This window comes from Oculina patagonica, chromosome 3, assembly GCF_052425735.1.
Source record: "Oculina patagonica isolate OP01 chromosome 3, crgOcupat, whole genome shotgun sequence".
Classification (NCBI taxonomy): Eukaryota; Metazoa; Cnidaria; class Anthozoa; order Scleractinia; family Oculinidae; genus Oculina; species Oculina patagonica.
Window position 1 is genome coordinate 17,584,965 of NC_135760.1, and position 14,419 is coordinate 17,599,383.

The following is a 14,419-nucleotide window of genomic DNA, read 5'->3' on the forward strand; positions in this document are numbered from 1 at the left end:
GACACCTTTGTCTTTCCATGCAGTAACATTTGGTAAATTTTCGTTCTTTTTTTCGCGTTCATTCTAGATCGATGATGAGAGTATAGACGATCTAGGAGATATGAAGAGATGATAAAAGTCCTGTAAAAATTCCTTTGTAATGTTATAACATAACCATAATAAATAAATTCGTAATACAAAGCTCTTTTGTATTATTTTGAAACTAGTTGATAGAAAAACTACGTACAATTCGAATCTTTCCAATTTTTTGGATTAACTCCATCGCAGGTTTCCTCGTCCACTTTGCCCGAAATCTGTGTTTCCCAGGCCCAATGACCCATGTCTCATTTTCCCGGTAAAAAATAGGCAAATCCCAGTTCTCATTCTACGCGTTCAGGCACCTCATTTAGAGCAGTTTTCAATTGAGTGTCGTAAAACCAAAACCAAAGTAATTACTCCGGCCAATCACAAAGGACACAGACAATCCAGTGAACCAATCAAAACTCAAAGCCAATACATGTAGCCGGCACGAAGCGCGGAAAAACGTGCGCGAGTGAGTCACGATTGGTTTTGGTTTTACTTCTGATTGGCTGAGAAAGTGGCGCGAGATTTTCAAGCCAATCACTAAGCATAGTAATGCAAAACCAAAGCAAACGCAATTTACTTTCGACCCTCGAGTAAAAAATCGCTCTATGCTCGTGGTTGATTGAAAAACACTAGTGTCGAGTTTTATTTCGCACACAGAGCGGGTTTTGCGTGTTTCATTGTATTTACTTGCACGTCAAAAACAGCATTCTAGCTACATGCTGTTAACTGGTCGGCGAGAGTCAGGGGTTTGAAGGGTGATTTCAATTTTGGTGAAAGCTCGATTGAACCTTTAACCATCCCAGAGTTCGGAAGAGTCATGTGGCATAGGAGCATTGCTTGATGGGGATGTTTGGTTACTTTTTGTTTATACTTCTGTGCGGAGAGAGGCATTGACAAAGGAAAGTGTCTTCCCAAACTGACACTCACTTATCCTAGTCGTATCCAGGGGCACATTAGGCCCCAAGGGTCTTCCCCAACACAACACCAATCCTGGTCAGGGCTTGAACCCAGACCGCTCGAATTTTAATTTGGAAAACGAAAAAAACTGGACTACATTGTAAACACCTGTCATTAGACTGCCTAGAGTAGCAAACTCAGTTGGCCTGCCGCCATGGTACCTGTAAGAAACTTTACAAGACGCCACGCGATTCAAAAATGTACTTATGCGACTCTATGGTGACCCACGTAAAAAGCAACACGTAAACCCGGCCGGCCATTTTCCCTTATTCCGGCGCGCACCTAACTGAGTTACACAAAGATGAAGAGCTCTTGGGTTGGGTGGATGATATTTCGCAGCATAGAATTTCTAAGTGGAATTATAAAGGCCAATTTACACGGTACTCGATTTTGTTGCATGCGACACGACAAGCTTACGACACGCCTATGATAGTCGTAAGCGAGTTGTAGGTTTGATTTACACGACACAATTCGTGTCGTAGGCCTGTCGTAAGCATGTCGCATGCGACAAAATCGTATCGTGTAAATCGGCCTAAAGGAACATTTAAACGTCTGGGAAACCGAGAGATCCCATCATCCGAGTTCAAACGATTTTGTACAAAATTTCACTAAAAGTAATCTTATAGTCATCTTTATTGAGTCTTTCCATGTTTACAGGTTTAATTCTCGCTATCTTTTAAATCATAAACAGTTTAATACTATTTCTTCGTTTGACTGTACGTTTTCTTGTCAAAACTGTGTTATCTCAGTATTCGTCCCTGTGTCTCTAAAAGATCTACCGCCTATCAACATTGATTAGATCGCCTCTTTGGTTAAATGTAATTTTCCAGTTAATGATAAATCTGAGTCAATCCACAGATACTCCACACATGGCTATATGGCTGTAAGTATCGTGTTTATAAAGCGACGATATTTAAAGACGATTGTTAAAGATTGTAGAAAGCTCGAGACTTCACTTCTGGTTATAAATGCTCCCCTTCATCTAAGTAGTGTTTCGTGTTGTAATATAATTTGACAAACTTATTTCTTACAACCCTGAATTGTGTGGGTGCCCTGTGGTTTATACGGCCGACTCAGAAATGCTTAGTAGCACAATACAGGAACAGGCTGCTGTCGTACAGTGAAGGTCGCTTGTAGTAGTACAACAGACGAGCCTTCCACACTTTCCAAGAAGCTGCGTCCTTCAACTTGGGGATGGGTCGGTTCAACAGCGTGATGGGTGTGCCTGATTTGTAGTGCTCTGCCACCCAGTGAACCGCTTGGTAGATGCCATTTGACGAGGTGTCCAACAAGCAGTCGCACAGTTCGTCCTATGGACAATACAGAAATCTTATAATAAAAAACTTTTGGAACAGACAGTAAAAGTACAATCGTTATCAATTATTCAGGTTTGAAGCTTTTAAGTGGAAACTAGTCGAAACTAGAGAAAACGCTTGTGTGAAACTTTTCGGTGAGGACTATAGAGAAAGCGCTAGCGTGTGACCATTCAAGGGCAAGCACATTATTGGGTTGTAAACGTAGTTTCATGTGAATGTTTATTTCGTTGTACAAGGTGGTTCTAGTATCAAAGCCCAGCCTGTGTGACTTTTCAACTGTGAGCTATTATTGAGCAGTACCTTTCATACTGATCATGTGCTATTGTGTGGCTAAAACCCTTGGCTAATCAGATAAAAGCTACTGAGCAGTACTTTCATGTGGTACTGTTTATTATGCTGTGCATGGTGGTTCTAACTTTTAAGTCTGTGGATGAAACCCTAGTGTGTGGCATTCAAATGAAAGCTTTCGAGCAGTTTTTTATTTGGTATTCGTAAGTACTGTTTAATTTGTGTAATAAATGATAGATATGCAGCTCGGTGCATACTGTTTAATTTATTATGCTCTATAAGGAGGTTCTAACTTTTAAGCCTGTGGTTGATACTGTTATGTGACCATTCTTGAAAAAGAAAGTACTTTATATGGCCGGGTGTCTATAATGCTGTCAATGCTGTACTCGGTAGTTTTTACTTTAGTGTGTGGAAAGAAACCCTCGATGTGATCTGATTCTAATCAAATTTGGGGATTTTTTTAAAAAAATCTCAAGAATAATTGCCTGAAAGCACTTTTGTGTAAGCTGGATTTCACTCTGTCGGATAATGCCCGTTGTAGCTTACTTTAAATCAGTAGTACCTGAGGAGGGTGTTCTATGACTTCCTGATAAACTTCCTTGACCCTGTGCCACACGTCAATCATGTGGAACTTGTGTACGATTCGCTCGGTGGAGGACCAATTCGGACCCAGGCCGTCATCATCCATGCCAATCCGGCTCAAGATGGCGTCCATGATGTTCATCGTCTCAGTGGTGAAATCCTCCCCACAGGGGTCCTCTGGGGCGTAAGGCAACACCAGATGTTCCTGAAGAACAGAAAGTAAATTGGTAAGGGGGTGATAGAGGGTCTGTATGGAGTGACTTTTACCCCCTCCCCCACCCCTCCCCCAGTCTCGCTAGATATCTTGTTCAGAATACAGCTGATTGAACTATTGATTCTCTTAACATCACTCATACGCGTTATTTTTAAATGGTTTTGGGGAGAATTTGTTTCGAGGTCAAATCACAAATAACAAGAAGTACTAAGCGGGACATACTCCCAGAAAATACGTGTACTATTTACTCAGGCTCTCAATTTAATGATTTAAGTCTTATTCTCCCCTTCCAGCTATGAATAAAATGCACGAGTAGTGTTGGAAGAGCTGATATCCGTGACCCGTTTGACGGCCAAGCAAGGAAAAATAAACAAAAAACTTTGATTTTCTCCATACCGAACAAAGCCGAACCTCTCGCAAGACATTTTACTCTCTTGGCTTCCAGAGACGAAAAACCCCTTTGTGGACTCTGACTTCACATTACTATATAAACAACGAATTGAAATATACGTCCTAACAAGTGAACCATCCGTGATCAGTAATTCAATACTCTTGTTCCAAGACGTACCACGGACGAAAATTTAAAACACTCAAAAGGCGAAAAAGTCGTTTCAAAAATATAAATTTTTCCCAAACCCACTAATTTATCTCAAGAATTCCATGCAAGATTGTCTAGCAATTCCAATTTCTGACGTGACGGTGCCAACACAGTCCCTAAGTTACGAGCTGCCGAAAAAAATCAGGTAGGTTCTATTGCGTAGTCCGAAAATCAAGCTAAACGAATATCCTGGGATCGAACGTTTTGTTCGATTATCACTGCTTTCGAACAAAATCTGCTGACTAGTTCGAACATCGGAAGGTTTGTGTAGCTGGAGTACTTGCCTCATCCTGGATGTTATGATTCACCGTTGGGATCCGATTGTCTGCGGTCGCCCGCGGGTTGAACAGGCGAAGACCCTGCACATTCATGGAGTGAATGGTGTGAGCAACAGTCTCGTTGAAGTTCCTCGACAAATGGTACGAGGCGTACAGCTCGTTGCAAGACGATTGAGCTGCAGCCGAGCTGCAGAGGAGGGCTGCAATCAGCAGGTAGAGCATCTTGTTGATTTCAAAGATTTCTCGAGCTGACACGTTGGAAAACCGCTTTACAGAATCCCGACGAGAGGAAGGTCCACTGCGTAATGCAATGATCCAGCATAGCAGTTGTTTATAAGGATCAGATCCCGTGACTTTGAATGCCAGATGACAGCTAACATTGAGTAACCTTGACAAAATGACAGGTAAAAAATAAGGCTGATGACAGATAGGGAATACCTTACTATAAAGTTACAAGTGACGCTGCAGGATGGAAGCCCTGCAAACCCAGCATACACCCACTCACGCGCGCGCACGCAGATAAATGCGAAAAGCGTGTCCCCTCTCGACCTCGGTCAAACGACAGAAAGATCTTCAAAGATTAGGTTATAGTTTTCACAGTTCAAAGTTTGATACATTACTGGTATCCTGACGATTTACTAATTTTTTTGGAGCTCTACTAAACAACTTCTAAGCGTTTGAAAGTAGCGGTATGCGGACCTTTTTCGCTAAAATAAATCGTCTTTTTTTTTACCTTTTGTGAACGAGCCATAGTGAAACGAGAACAATTTTTTTGTTGTTAATTTTAGTGCCTGATATTTTATAACTCATACTTCGCGTACGTCATATATAAGATACTTTACTTCACGCTCTGTCACACCAAATTACGCCACGCACGTTACTTAATTCTTTAATAATTCTGTAGTACATACACAAAGCGCGAGTAGTCATTTAAGATACCGGATTCCCTAAAATCGTTCACTTTAGCTTGCAGAGAACTGGAAATGCTTGCTGGTCCAGACTTCCCGCCGTCATCAATTAGTTTTCCCCTTTAATCATTGCCAAAAGTAAACACAACTAAGTTTTTACTTCCTTGTTCGCACAAGCACCTCTGAAATCCCCTATGAAACTAGTTTTCAGTTTCACGCACTGAACGCTGGCATTCCGCATAAACTACTTCCTTTATTGGAGTTTACAGGAGTTGATGGGCTCCTGATGTTACACATAACTAGTACAAAATAGAGTTTGTAAATTCAATATCTTTCAGTAATTTCGGCAAAATGATTTCCATCCATCAGACTATTGTCCACCTCCAATCAGTTACCTAACTGACCTATTGTACTGTAATCGACTTCCTTGTTACAAATGCATATAATTATATCATTGGTCAAAGTTTCACTTCCTTGTTAATTATGTAATGAATTATTTGATTAAATTGATCATTGGTTTCAGGAATAACCCCTTCCGGCTTTCTCACCGACGATTTTTGAAATTGCGTTTCAGTTAAAAATAGCATTTCCACGTTTCAGTTTTTCGGTATGCGGTCGTCACTTCGTTCCAAAGTCACTTCGTTCTAACTTGTGATGAGATCGTTCGACGAAATAGTCACTCACCAGACACCAAAACACAACGAATATTTCTCGTTCTAAAATCGTGAGACCCCAGTCTATTGAAAGCTGATGTTAAATAATAACGACCAGACACGCAGGCTGCTATAATTTTTTTTTTAAAAAAAGGAAAGAAAAAAAAGAAAAGAAAGAAAACGAAACAAAACAAAACAGTCGGCAAGCATCCATTTTTGTCTTGGACCCAGACTTGCTCGATTCTGTATGCGCATGGAGCCTGGGCACTGGAAGAACGACGGAAGAAGAGAAGACACGAAAGTTGGATAATTTTGGCCTTCCGCATGAAAACAAATCGACGCTTTCTTTCCTGGAATGCCACATTCTTTAACTTAAAATCGTAAGTAAGAAAGCTTTGCTCCCTCTAGCTCGAAACTGCGAGAGTAGACGTTTGTTTCAGCAAAGATATTTGCTACACGTTGTCGCTGAACAAGAAGAGGAGTTGAAAATGGTGCCCATGTTTGGTGGAACGAACTATATGCATAGGCCTCCTGAAAGGCCTCGAACTACAGGACAGGCTAATAACGAGCCAAGACAACTAGAATTCTCTGAAGCTATGAACGATTTTAAACACATGTTTCCAACCCTGGATCGGGAAGTTATAGAAGCCGTTTTACGTGCTAACAATGGTTTGGTGGACGCGACGATCGATCAACTTTTGTCAATGGGTATTGATATGGAGGGTTGTACTACAGCTTCTACGCAATCACAGCATCCTCCATTACCTTCTTACAGCGATTTAGACCGATCAGAACCTCCTCCAGCTTATACACCGAGGACTGGCGAGTTATCAACGGATTCTGGAACGCCTTCTCGCCCGCTGCCAGCAAGGCCCTACTCGGCGTGGAATCCACCATTACTCGGCAAATTACCGGACGATTTTTTGCGTCTTGGGCCATCAATGACGCCTTCTCCTGGTTCTTCTCGAGGCCTTGGCGATAGCATGGGCGATAAAGAATTGGAGCGTTTTTTGGAAGATGAGAAATTGGCCATGGTTTTGCAGAACGAAGAGTTTATGCGAGAGCTGAGACACAATAAAGATTTCATGTTGTCATTGGAGAAAGGTTTGTGAATGTAATTAGTCGCGTGTCATGAAACACGCAAAAGTTTCTAGTCGTATCAGATCTTAAATTAAATTGCTACAAACTCGGATAAGTATGGTTATGGGCAAAGGTATACAAAAAAGGTTTCAACGACGTTTTTCAATAAAGAAATTCTTGGTTTTTAACTCTTTTTCGAGTAGTTTCTAATGCCTATTTCATCGTGTAAATAGGTAATTATGTTTGCACCTTAGATCTAAATGATAGCATTGAATTCTTTAACATTAAATATTAAAAATTCTTCAATTGTGAATCCTTGTAGAAAACCTTGCAGTGATTTTGGTATTTGATTTATTATTAATCTTCCACTCACAGATGGATATTTAAATATTATTTTAACATTCTTAATTTTAGGATGATTTCAGTTTTGCTAAAAAAAAGAAAAAATGTGGGTATTATTGATTTGTCTTCGTGTTGAAGCAGGAAGAACTGGATTATGGCATATGGTATGGATATTTCTGGAAAGACACAATCAGCGAAAGTACCATGACCTAGTGTCCTTTAATTAAATAATAAATGATAATTGCTCTAGGTATAAACATTTTTGTAAAACATTGAATCATGATACATTTATAGGCATATCCAGGGCTTGGAAAAAAAGAAAAAACCTACAAAAAAACTCGAATTCCAGAATTGAATTGTCCTTTAGACAAGCAACTTTCAAATTTTGCTTACCCTGGACAATTGCATGCTTCTCAGTTTATGTTTACTATTAAAGCTGACTGCACACAAGAGCATCAAGCTGAGTTGACGGTCTTGCATGCCTGTTTGCTCAAAAGATTTCTCCTATGTGCAGACAATTATTGTAAGAATTTTACCTCGTGAGGCCATGAGGACAATATCTATCATGTTCGATAATTTTGGTTTGTGAGGCAAAATCCTCAATGTTTGGGGGTGATGTGAGCTAATAGCTTAGCCAGAAAATCAACTGACCAATAAACACATGTAGCTTGTTCACATGATTCTTGTACCTGTTGCAAGAAATCGTAAAGTTACCGCTACATGTAGTCCCTCGCTGGGGGTCTTATACAGTCAAACCTGGATTATTTGGACCTCGATTATCTGGATTTCTCAATTATCCAGATATCCTTCTCTGGTCCCAAATTTTTTATGGATATTAATTAGTCACAAACTCTTCCTGAATTGAAATTTCACTTTTTTCCTTGAGAAACTTTGTAATTTAACCCGATTTTAAAAAGATTTTGCAAACATCGCATAAATAATGTAAGTGTCAGAAGTTTCATTTTAAACAACATGTTTTTCAGGTGTTAATTGCTTTAAGCATGAAACATACAACTCTGTCTTAATTAACTTGTTTTTCAGATGTTTGTTTAAGCATTAAATTCTGGTGCCATTTTTAATAAAACAAAACAAACTAGCTTACATGTAGCACTTTCCTCACTGTTTGCGGTGAAATGCAGTAGGTTCATGGCTGAGCAAACAGGCATGCAAGATGGTTAACTCAGCTAAATGCTCTAGTGTGCGGCTAGCTTTAGTTGGCAGACGACTTGCCCATAATTTTATGGCAAGTGAACATGCCTGGCAGGAGCATGAGTTTTTTATTTTCATCTCACCCTGCAAATTATCTAATAATTAGTAAATACATTCTCTGTTAATTCAACAGACAGACAAAGAAATACTGCAGTTGCAGCTAGGAATATAGGTAGGTTTCTATCTAGTGCAGGTTTTAAGTAAAATAAGATATATTTTTGCCTGATTTAATTTACATGGGATACTCTGTGAACATTGAACAAATTTCATTCCCCCCCCCCCCCCAAAAAAAAAAAAAAAAAAAAAAAAAAAAAATTCAGCGCTGTCTTTTATTTTCAAGGTCAGGAAACAAACCAAAGAGGGTTACCGGGAAATAGTCAAGCCATGCCATCAAACAGGAACAAATTTCGTGGATTAATCAGGATCTCGTGTAGATTTGATTGGGCAAATTAAAATATGCGGCACACTTTAAAGTTTTTATTGAATTGGAATCCCTTTGATTTGAATTAATTTGTATCCTTACAGACTACTCCTTACAGATGGTAGTCTGGTGACTCCTTTTATTTTGATTGATTTGTTTTACTTGAGATTATTCTCTAGTATTGCATTGTGCATTCCTACTATGCATAATTTCACACGTGATTAGTGTACATGTGTTAAATTTTTTTCTTCATGGCTTGACTTTGCCGGAGACGTAAATCACCATTTTCTCAAAAACAAGTATAGTGAAACCTTACTGCAAGCAAACCAGAGTGGAACTAACCGCAAGTAAACCAGAGTGAAAGCTAACTGTTTCGTTTGGTTTTTTGGGTTTTAGTATATGCCACTATTTATATCCATCCTCTTTATATCATAATGGGTTAGTGGGATTAGCAGTTAGTGGACCACAAAACCATTACAAAAATGCATTTGCCGTAAAAATTGAGCCAATGTTGGTTGTTTTATCTAGCACCAGTAGAAACCCCAGCCAGCAATGTTCCAATAGCAGCTGCAAGCAGCGCTAGCAGTGGTCACCCACCTCAAGCTCAAGCTCAAACGCCAGCACCCCCATCACCTGTGCATGTGGAACCTGTCGCTGGAGCAGTGGGTGGACACCCAGCTGCCACTGCTGCCGCCGCCAGTTCTCCCACCCATGATGATGCTATGCTCCGGGAGAGGTTGAAGCACATGGGAAAAAGTAAGTGTTGTTTTCAGATCTTAGTAAGGACGGTTTGGGGTTGGTTAATTTAGTCACATTTGACATACAACTTAAATTTGTGTCCTTTTAATATGTTAATAAGGGTTTAACTGGTTCATCTGTGTGTGGAACCCTGGTGTGTGACCATTCACATGAAAACTATTGATTATGCTGTACAAGTGGTTTTACAATGTAAAATTTAAGTTTGTGCATGGAACCCTAGTGTGTGGCCATTTATATGAAAGCTACATGTATTGAGCAGTACTTTCATTTGTTAACTGTACAAGGTGGCTCTAACGTTTGAGTCTGCAGTTGAAACCCTAGTGTGTGACCATCCACATGAAAACTAATGACCATTACTTTCATATGGTGCTTTTTTTTTATTATGTTGTGCATACAAGTTAATTCTTGTTTTTGAGTCTGTGGATAAAACCCTTATGTGTGTGACCATTCAAATAAAAGCTACTGAGCCAGTACATTTATGTGGTGCTATTTACTATGCTGTACTAGGTGATTATAACTTTTATAAGTTTGTGGATGAAACCCAAGTTTTATTTTAAAATTGTTTTAACCTTTAGGTACAAGAAAGAAGTTTGACAAGCTGGCTAAAATGTTTCACAGGAAGAATGTGAACAGGGCAAAGTATCCTTTTTTTTTTTTTAAAAAAAAGTGATGTCATAATATTATTAATCTTAATCCAAACAGTGTTTGAAACAAAATACTGTTGAATCTTAATTACATCTTGACCCTTCAAGGGAAATCAGAAAAAGGTTTGAGTTATTGGGGGTTTGATTTATGGATCAAAGGTTAAAATTAGTAAGAAAATAACCTGGAGGGGAAGTGAAAAAGGGTCAAGTTAGTGGGAGGTTCCAGTTATTCGATGGTTTGAGTTAACAGGATTCAACTGTAACTGCACTGAGTGTTTTATAATCTGGAGGATGGTTTAGACCTGATGTACATGTGTAAACTGTTTGGAATTTTGTGCTGTGAACAAGTTATGTTCCCTTGACTTTGCAGTATCATTGCTACTGGGTCTGCTGCATCTACAGCGAATCTTCTGGATGGCTACAATGATGACGACGATGATGGTACTGTATGTTCATTGTACATTGTAAAACGTTTGTTAAAGTGCATATGAAGCGAAATTTTTTTTGCACAATTTTATCCTTCAATATGTTAATAAAAACAACTGCAAAGTTTTAACTCGTAAAAAATAAAATTTGGTCCTGATTTCGGCGCTGCAAAAAGCCTTATTTTCTGTTTAAAAATGTCCAGAAGACTGGGGCGAGTTTATGCGCTTGTGACGTATTGTTGTGGACAGCTTGATCACGCTTTAGTCGCTAATAACAAGGTAACTTAGGGAATTTGTACAACTTAGACTATTTGGGGCACCAGCCACGCAATATCTTTCTCCTCTTCGCAGTTTACCTTAGTTTCCCTCTTTCCGCCATGTTGATTCCAAGAATCTTGTCCACAACAATACGTCATCAGCCCATTTTGACCGCGCGATTTGAAGGGCAATTTTTAGGGCAAAATAGCGCAACTTTCAGGCTTTATAAAATTGCGAGTTTTTTCTTGATAAGGTTCAAACTTTGGGATAGTGTCTTAAACATACAGAACTTTCGAAATAAACAAAAGTTGATTTCGCTTCATATGCACTTTAAGCCCTTCTTTTTAACTCGGAAAATTCCAGTTGTAGTGAGCGAAGCAAATTTCACCCGATTCCTGTCAACATAGGCACGCAATGCGTGCGAAGAATTAGACCTGTTCTCTGATTACCGACATTATTAGTAATATTATTGGATGTATCAAACTATATAGGTTAAACTGAAGTGTGGAAAGCTCAGCAAAACTTGTTTTGAAAAATTTTTATTTGTCAGTTTGTTGTTTTTGATTCTTGTTTCATAATAAATTTTCCGAGTTTAGTGGCTTATAGCCACTTTGATTCTAAATTATGTAGTCGTTGTTACTAACGTTTTTCTCTTGTCACAATTATCCAGATCTTCTTAATGCAATGGGGTCAGCCAGGCTGGAAATCATGGACGAGAGAGAAGAGGACAAAGAAAGAGACAAATCTCCTCAAAGGACAGTTACACAGCAAAAGGTATCAATACATGCGAATATTTTACTCAGGAATAAAACCTTATTTCTTTTTTTTTTTGACACTGAACTCTGCTTCATTTCAAAGCACATACCAGCCATGTGATGAAATGGGCCAACAATGTGTGTTACATCACAATTAAGTATTTTGTGAAATGGTCATAAAAAAGATCTTGTAAATTTCTGTCACTGTTTGTGTTGAAGGACAAAACATTTGCTTCTAACTATAATTATAGCACAACTAAGGTAAAGCACGCTTTGATTGGTTAATATACCGTCTACTATTTGCCCATGGGTGTACGCTGACGTATGTCTTCAACCTGAGCGCGCGCGCTGATCTGATGCGACATGGCACAAGAAAGTGCTGCTACATGTACTTTACGAGTTTATACATATTTTCTTGATTTTCCTGTGAATTTGAAAAGGTTAACATAAGAACATCTATCTCTCCATAATGCTGAAAGACTTTTAGGCATAAGGCAAGCCTGAAATCAAAAATTGAAAAAGTTTGTTTCACTCAAGAAGCTAGAGTCTCGCCTGGTGCGACTCTCTTGCGCTTTCTTTCGTGCTTAGCAACCTCCCAGGTACATCCATAACTCAGTTGTGTACACTATGGCGTTTACCATTTGTTAATTATAACCATCTGCTCTATTGGGTGGGTTCTCAAATCACATTTAAGCTCGACTAACAGTAAATGTAGGTTAAGTTGGATTATGCAGTCACTAACTTATTTTTTTGTCTTTTTTAAGCCATCAGAATCAGAACAGAGGAAGGCACCAGGCAGTATTGAGCCAATTGTCTTCTTTTCTGAAGATAACGAGTTTGAATATAAAGAAGAAAAGTAGCAAATATATCAAGAAATTCTTTTTGTTATATAGTAATATTATAGTGTATAATAAGGCTTAGTACAATTCAGGGATAACCCGGGGTGAGCATGGGAAAGCTCCTGTTGGTAAAATAGAAATGTATGGGGCAGCACTGTATTGATGCATCACCCCTGTCAAAAATGGAACTTCCTGCAGGGTGAAATGACTTCTCTCTCTATAACTTAATTTACTGTCATAGCTTAACATCAGGCTAAGCAATAAATGTAAACTACGTTGCATGCAGTATAGTGAGACCAACTGCGGAATGAATGCTGTATCGTAAACCATGTAAATGGACCTCATTCAAAACGTAAACTTTGTATATTAATAATGTAAATGTGTTACTCACAACTCACACAAAATGAATGGAACGTAATGCAGACAAGTGGTCCTAGGGGTATTGCCACCAATCCATCTTGGCAGTTTCCAAGCGATGGGACCTGTCATATCATGCCCTTCCATGAGATTAGATATCCTGGAAAGGAAACGTCATTTAGGCGTACCCTTCCATTCGACTGTAATATTGACTTCCCCACAGTTTCTGCCTCATCCCAACTGGATTTCCAGTTTACTGTCAAGCATATGAAATACCTTTATGAATAAGCTTTTTAAATATACGGTTGTGATTGAAATTGATTATAAATGATGTAACCTCGATTTGATTTTCTGTCTTACCAGTAGGTTAGGTCAATTTCTAACACAATGTGGACAATAATTCTCAGAATTAATTCCTCTTTGTCTATCATGCAGCTAACATTTCACCTTGGCTTGCGCAGATAAGTTACTCATTTGAATCTCTATTTAAAAGGTGCGAGGCATTTTTGTCTTGGAAAACCACGACGTTGGCGTTACATAACTTGACGTCTGCAGAATAGTTGAATGCACTTACGACTTCCCAGTTCCGGGCAATGGGCAAGTTGGCCCCAACGGTTTAGAAAGTTCCAAATTGAGTGGCAGATAAAAGTATAGAACGTAAATGATTCTGAAACTCTGTTTTTCGATATAGAAAGTTTAAGTTTGCTGATAAGTTAATGCATGTAATTGTTTCGTAATGTAGGAGATAATTGTACAATAACCAAAACTACAAGGTAGTTATAAGCAAGAGGCCACGGGAAGGGAAAAACTCATTCCGTCCAGTGGAGCAGAAGGGTTTTTTTACCCCGAGTACGGCGTGGGTGCAAGTTTGTAAATTGATTATCAAACGTTAAGAAGATAAGATATGTATTCTTAGAAAAAAAAAAAGCGTGTTTTAATAGAACTTATCGAAGGGAAAAACCATACAAATCAGATGAATATTGTATTACATGTATAAGCTGATTAAATATTGATTTTTTGTATCTGCTCCGTATACGAAGAGATTGCTGATTTCCAACATCTTCTGCAAACAGAAAAAGATAGGGTTGCGAGCACTGCAGTTGTATGCTGATAAGCGTTTTCACGGCGGGGATATTCGTGTTCCTAAAACGAGAGTTTTGCATGCCATACCGAAAAAAACAAACGTTTTGCAAAGGGGAGAAATTCAACTGTTTGCCATACCAACATGGCTGCCCTGATGTAAATGCTTTACATTGTTTAACACATTTTGAATTCAGAATGACTTGGCACAATGGTTTATAATTGTTAGCTACAAGGTGGCAATCGGCCAGTAATCGGAACTTCGTTTGGGCTCGCCAATAGATTGGGATGTTCGGAGTTTTATTGATCGTGCTCCGGCCAGGTTTTTCCTTGACGGATTGGTCTAGTGCTGACAAAGTGTCACGCTTCTATAGAAGTCGTGACACAAAA

General features: G+C 39.0%; 3 protein-coding genes across 3 annotated transcripts in view; 2 read left to right on the plus strand and 1 right to left on the minus strand.

The window, feature by feature from the left end:
• The window catches only part of LOC144645425 (density-regulated protein homolog), a 9,283-nt gene extending 9,103 nt beyond the window's left edge, over positions 1-180 (plus strand). Inside the window, exon 8 of the mRNA XM_078505004.1 lies at positions 68-180. Within this exon, the coding sequence (XP_078361130.1) occupies positions 68-112 (45 nt within the window). The 3' untranslated portion in view covers positions 113-180. The remainder of the gene's footprint in view (positions 1-67) is intronic.
• Positions 181-1,638: 1,458 nt separating this feature from the next.
• Positions 1,639-4,620, minus strand: LOC144645452 (uncharacterized). The gene is made up of 3 exons (XM_078505032.1): positions 4,306-4,620; positions 3,190-3,414; positions 1,639-2,333 (listed from the first exon to the last, which is right to left on the minus strand). The coding sequence occupies exons 1-3, from the start codon at positions 4,519-4,521 to the stop codon at positions 2,097-2,099; spliced, it is 678 nt and encodes a 225-aa protein (XP_078361158.1). The 5' UTR covers positions 4,522-4,620; the 3' UTR covers positions 1,639-2,096.
• Positions 4,621-6,008: 1,388 nt separating this feature from the next.
• LOC144645361 (CUE domain-containing protein 1-like) lies at positions 6,009-13,971 on the plus strand. Its single transcript, XM_078504913.1, has 7 exons — positions 6,009-6,964; positions 8,625-8,663; positions 9,441-9,668; positions 10,247-10,310; positions 10,686-10,756; positions 11,669-11,772; positions 12,518-13,971. Exons 1-7 carry the CDS (start codon positions 6,349-6,351, stop codon positions 12,611-12,613), a joined length of 1,218 nt encoding a protein of 405 aa, XP_078361039.1. The 5' UTR covers positions 6,009-6,348; the 3' UTR covers positions 12,614-13,971.
• Positions 13,972-14,419: the final 448 nt, after the last annotated feature.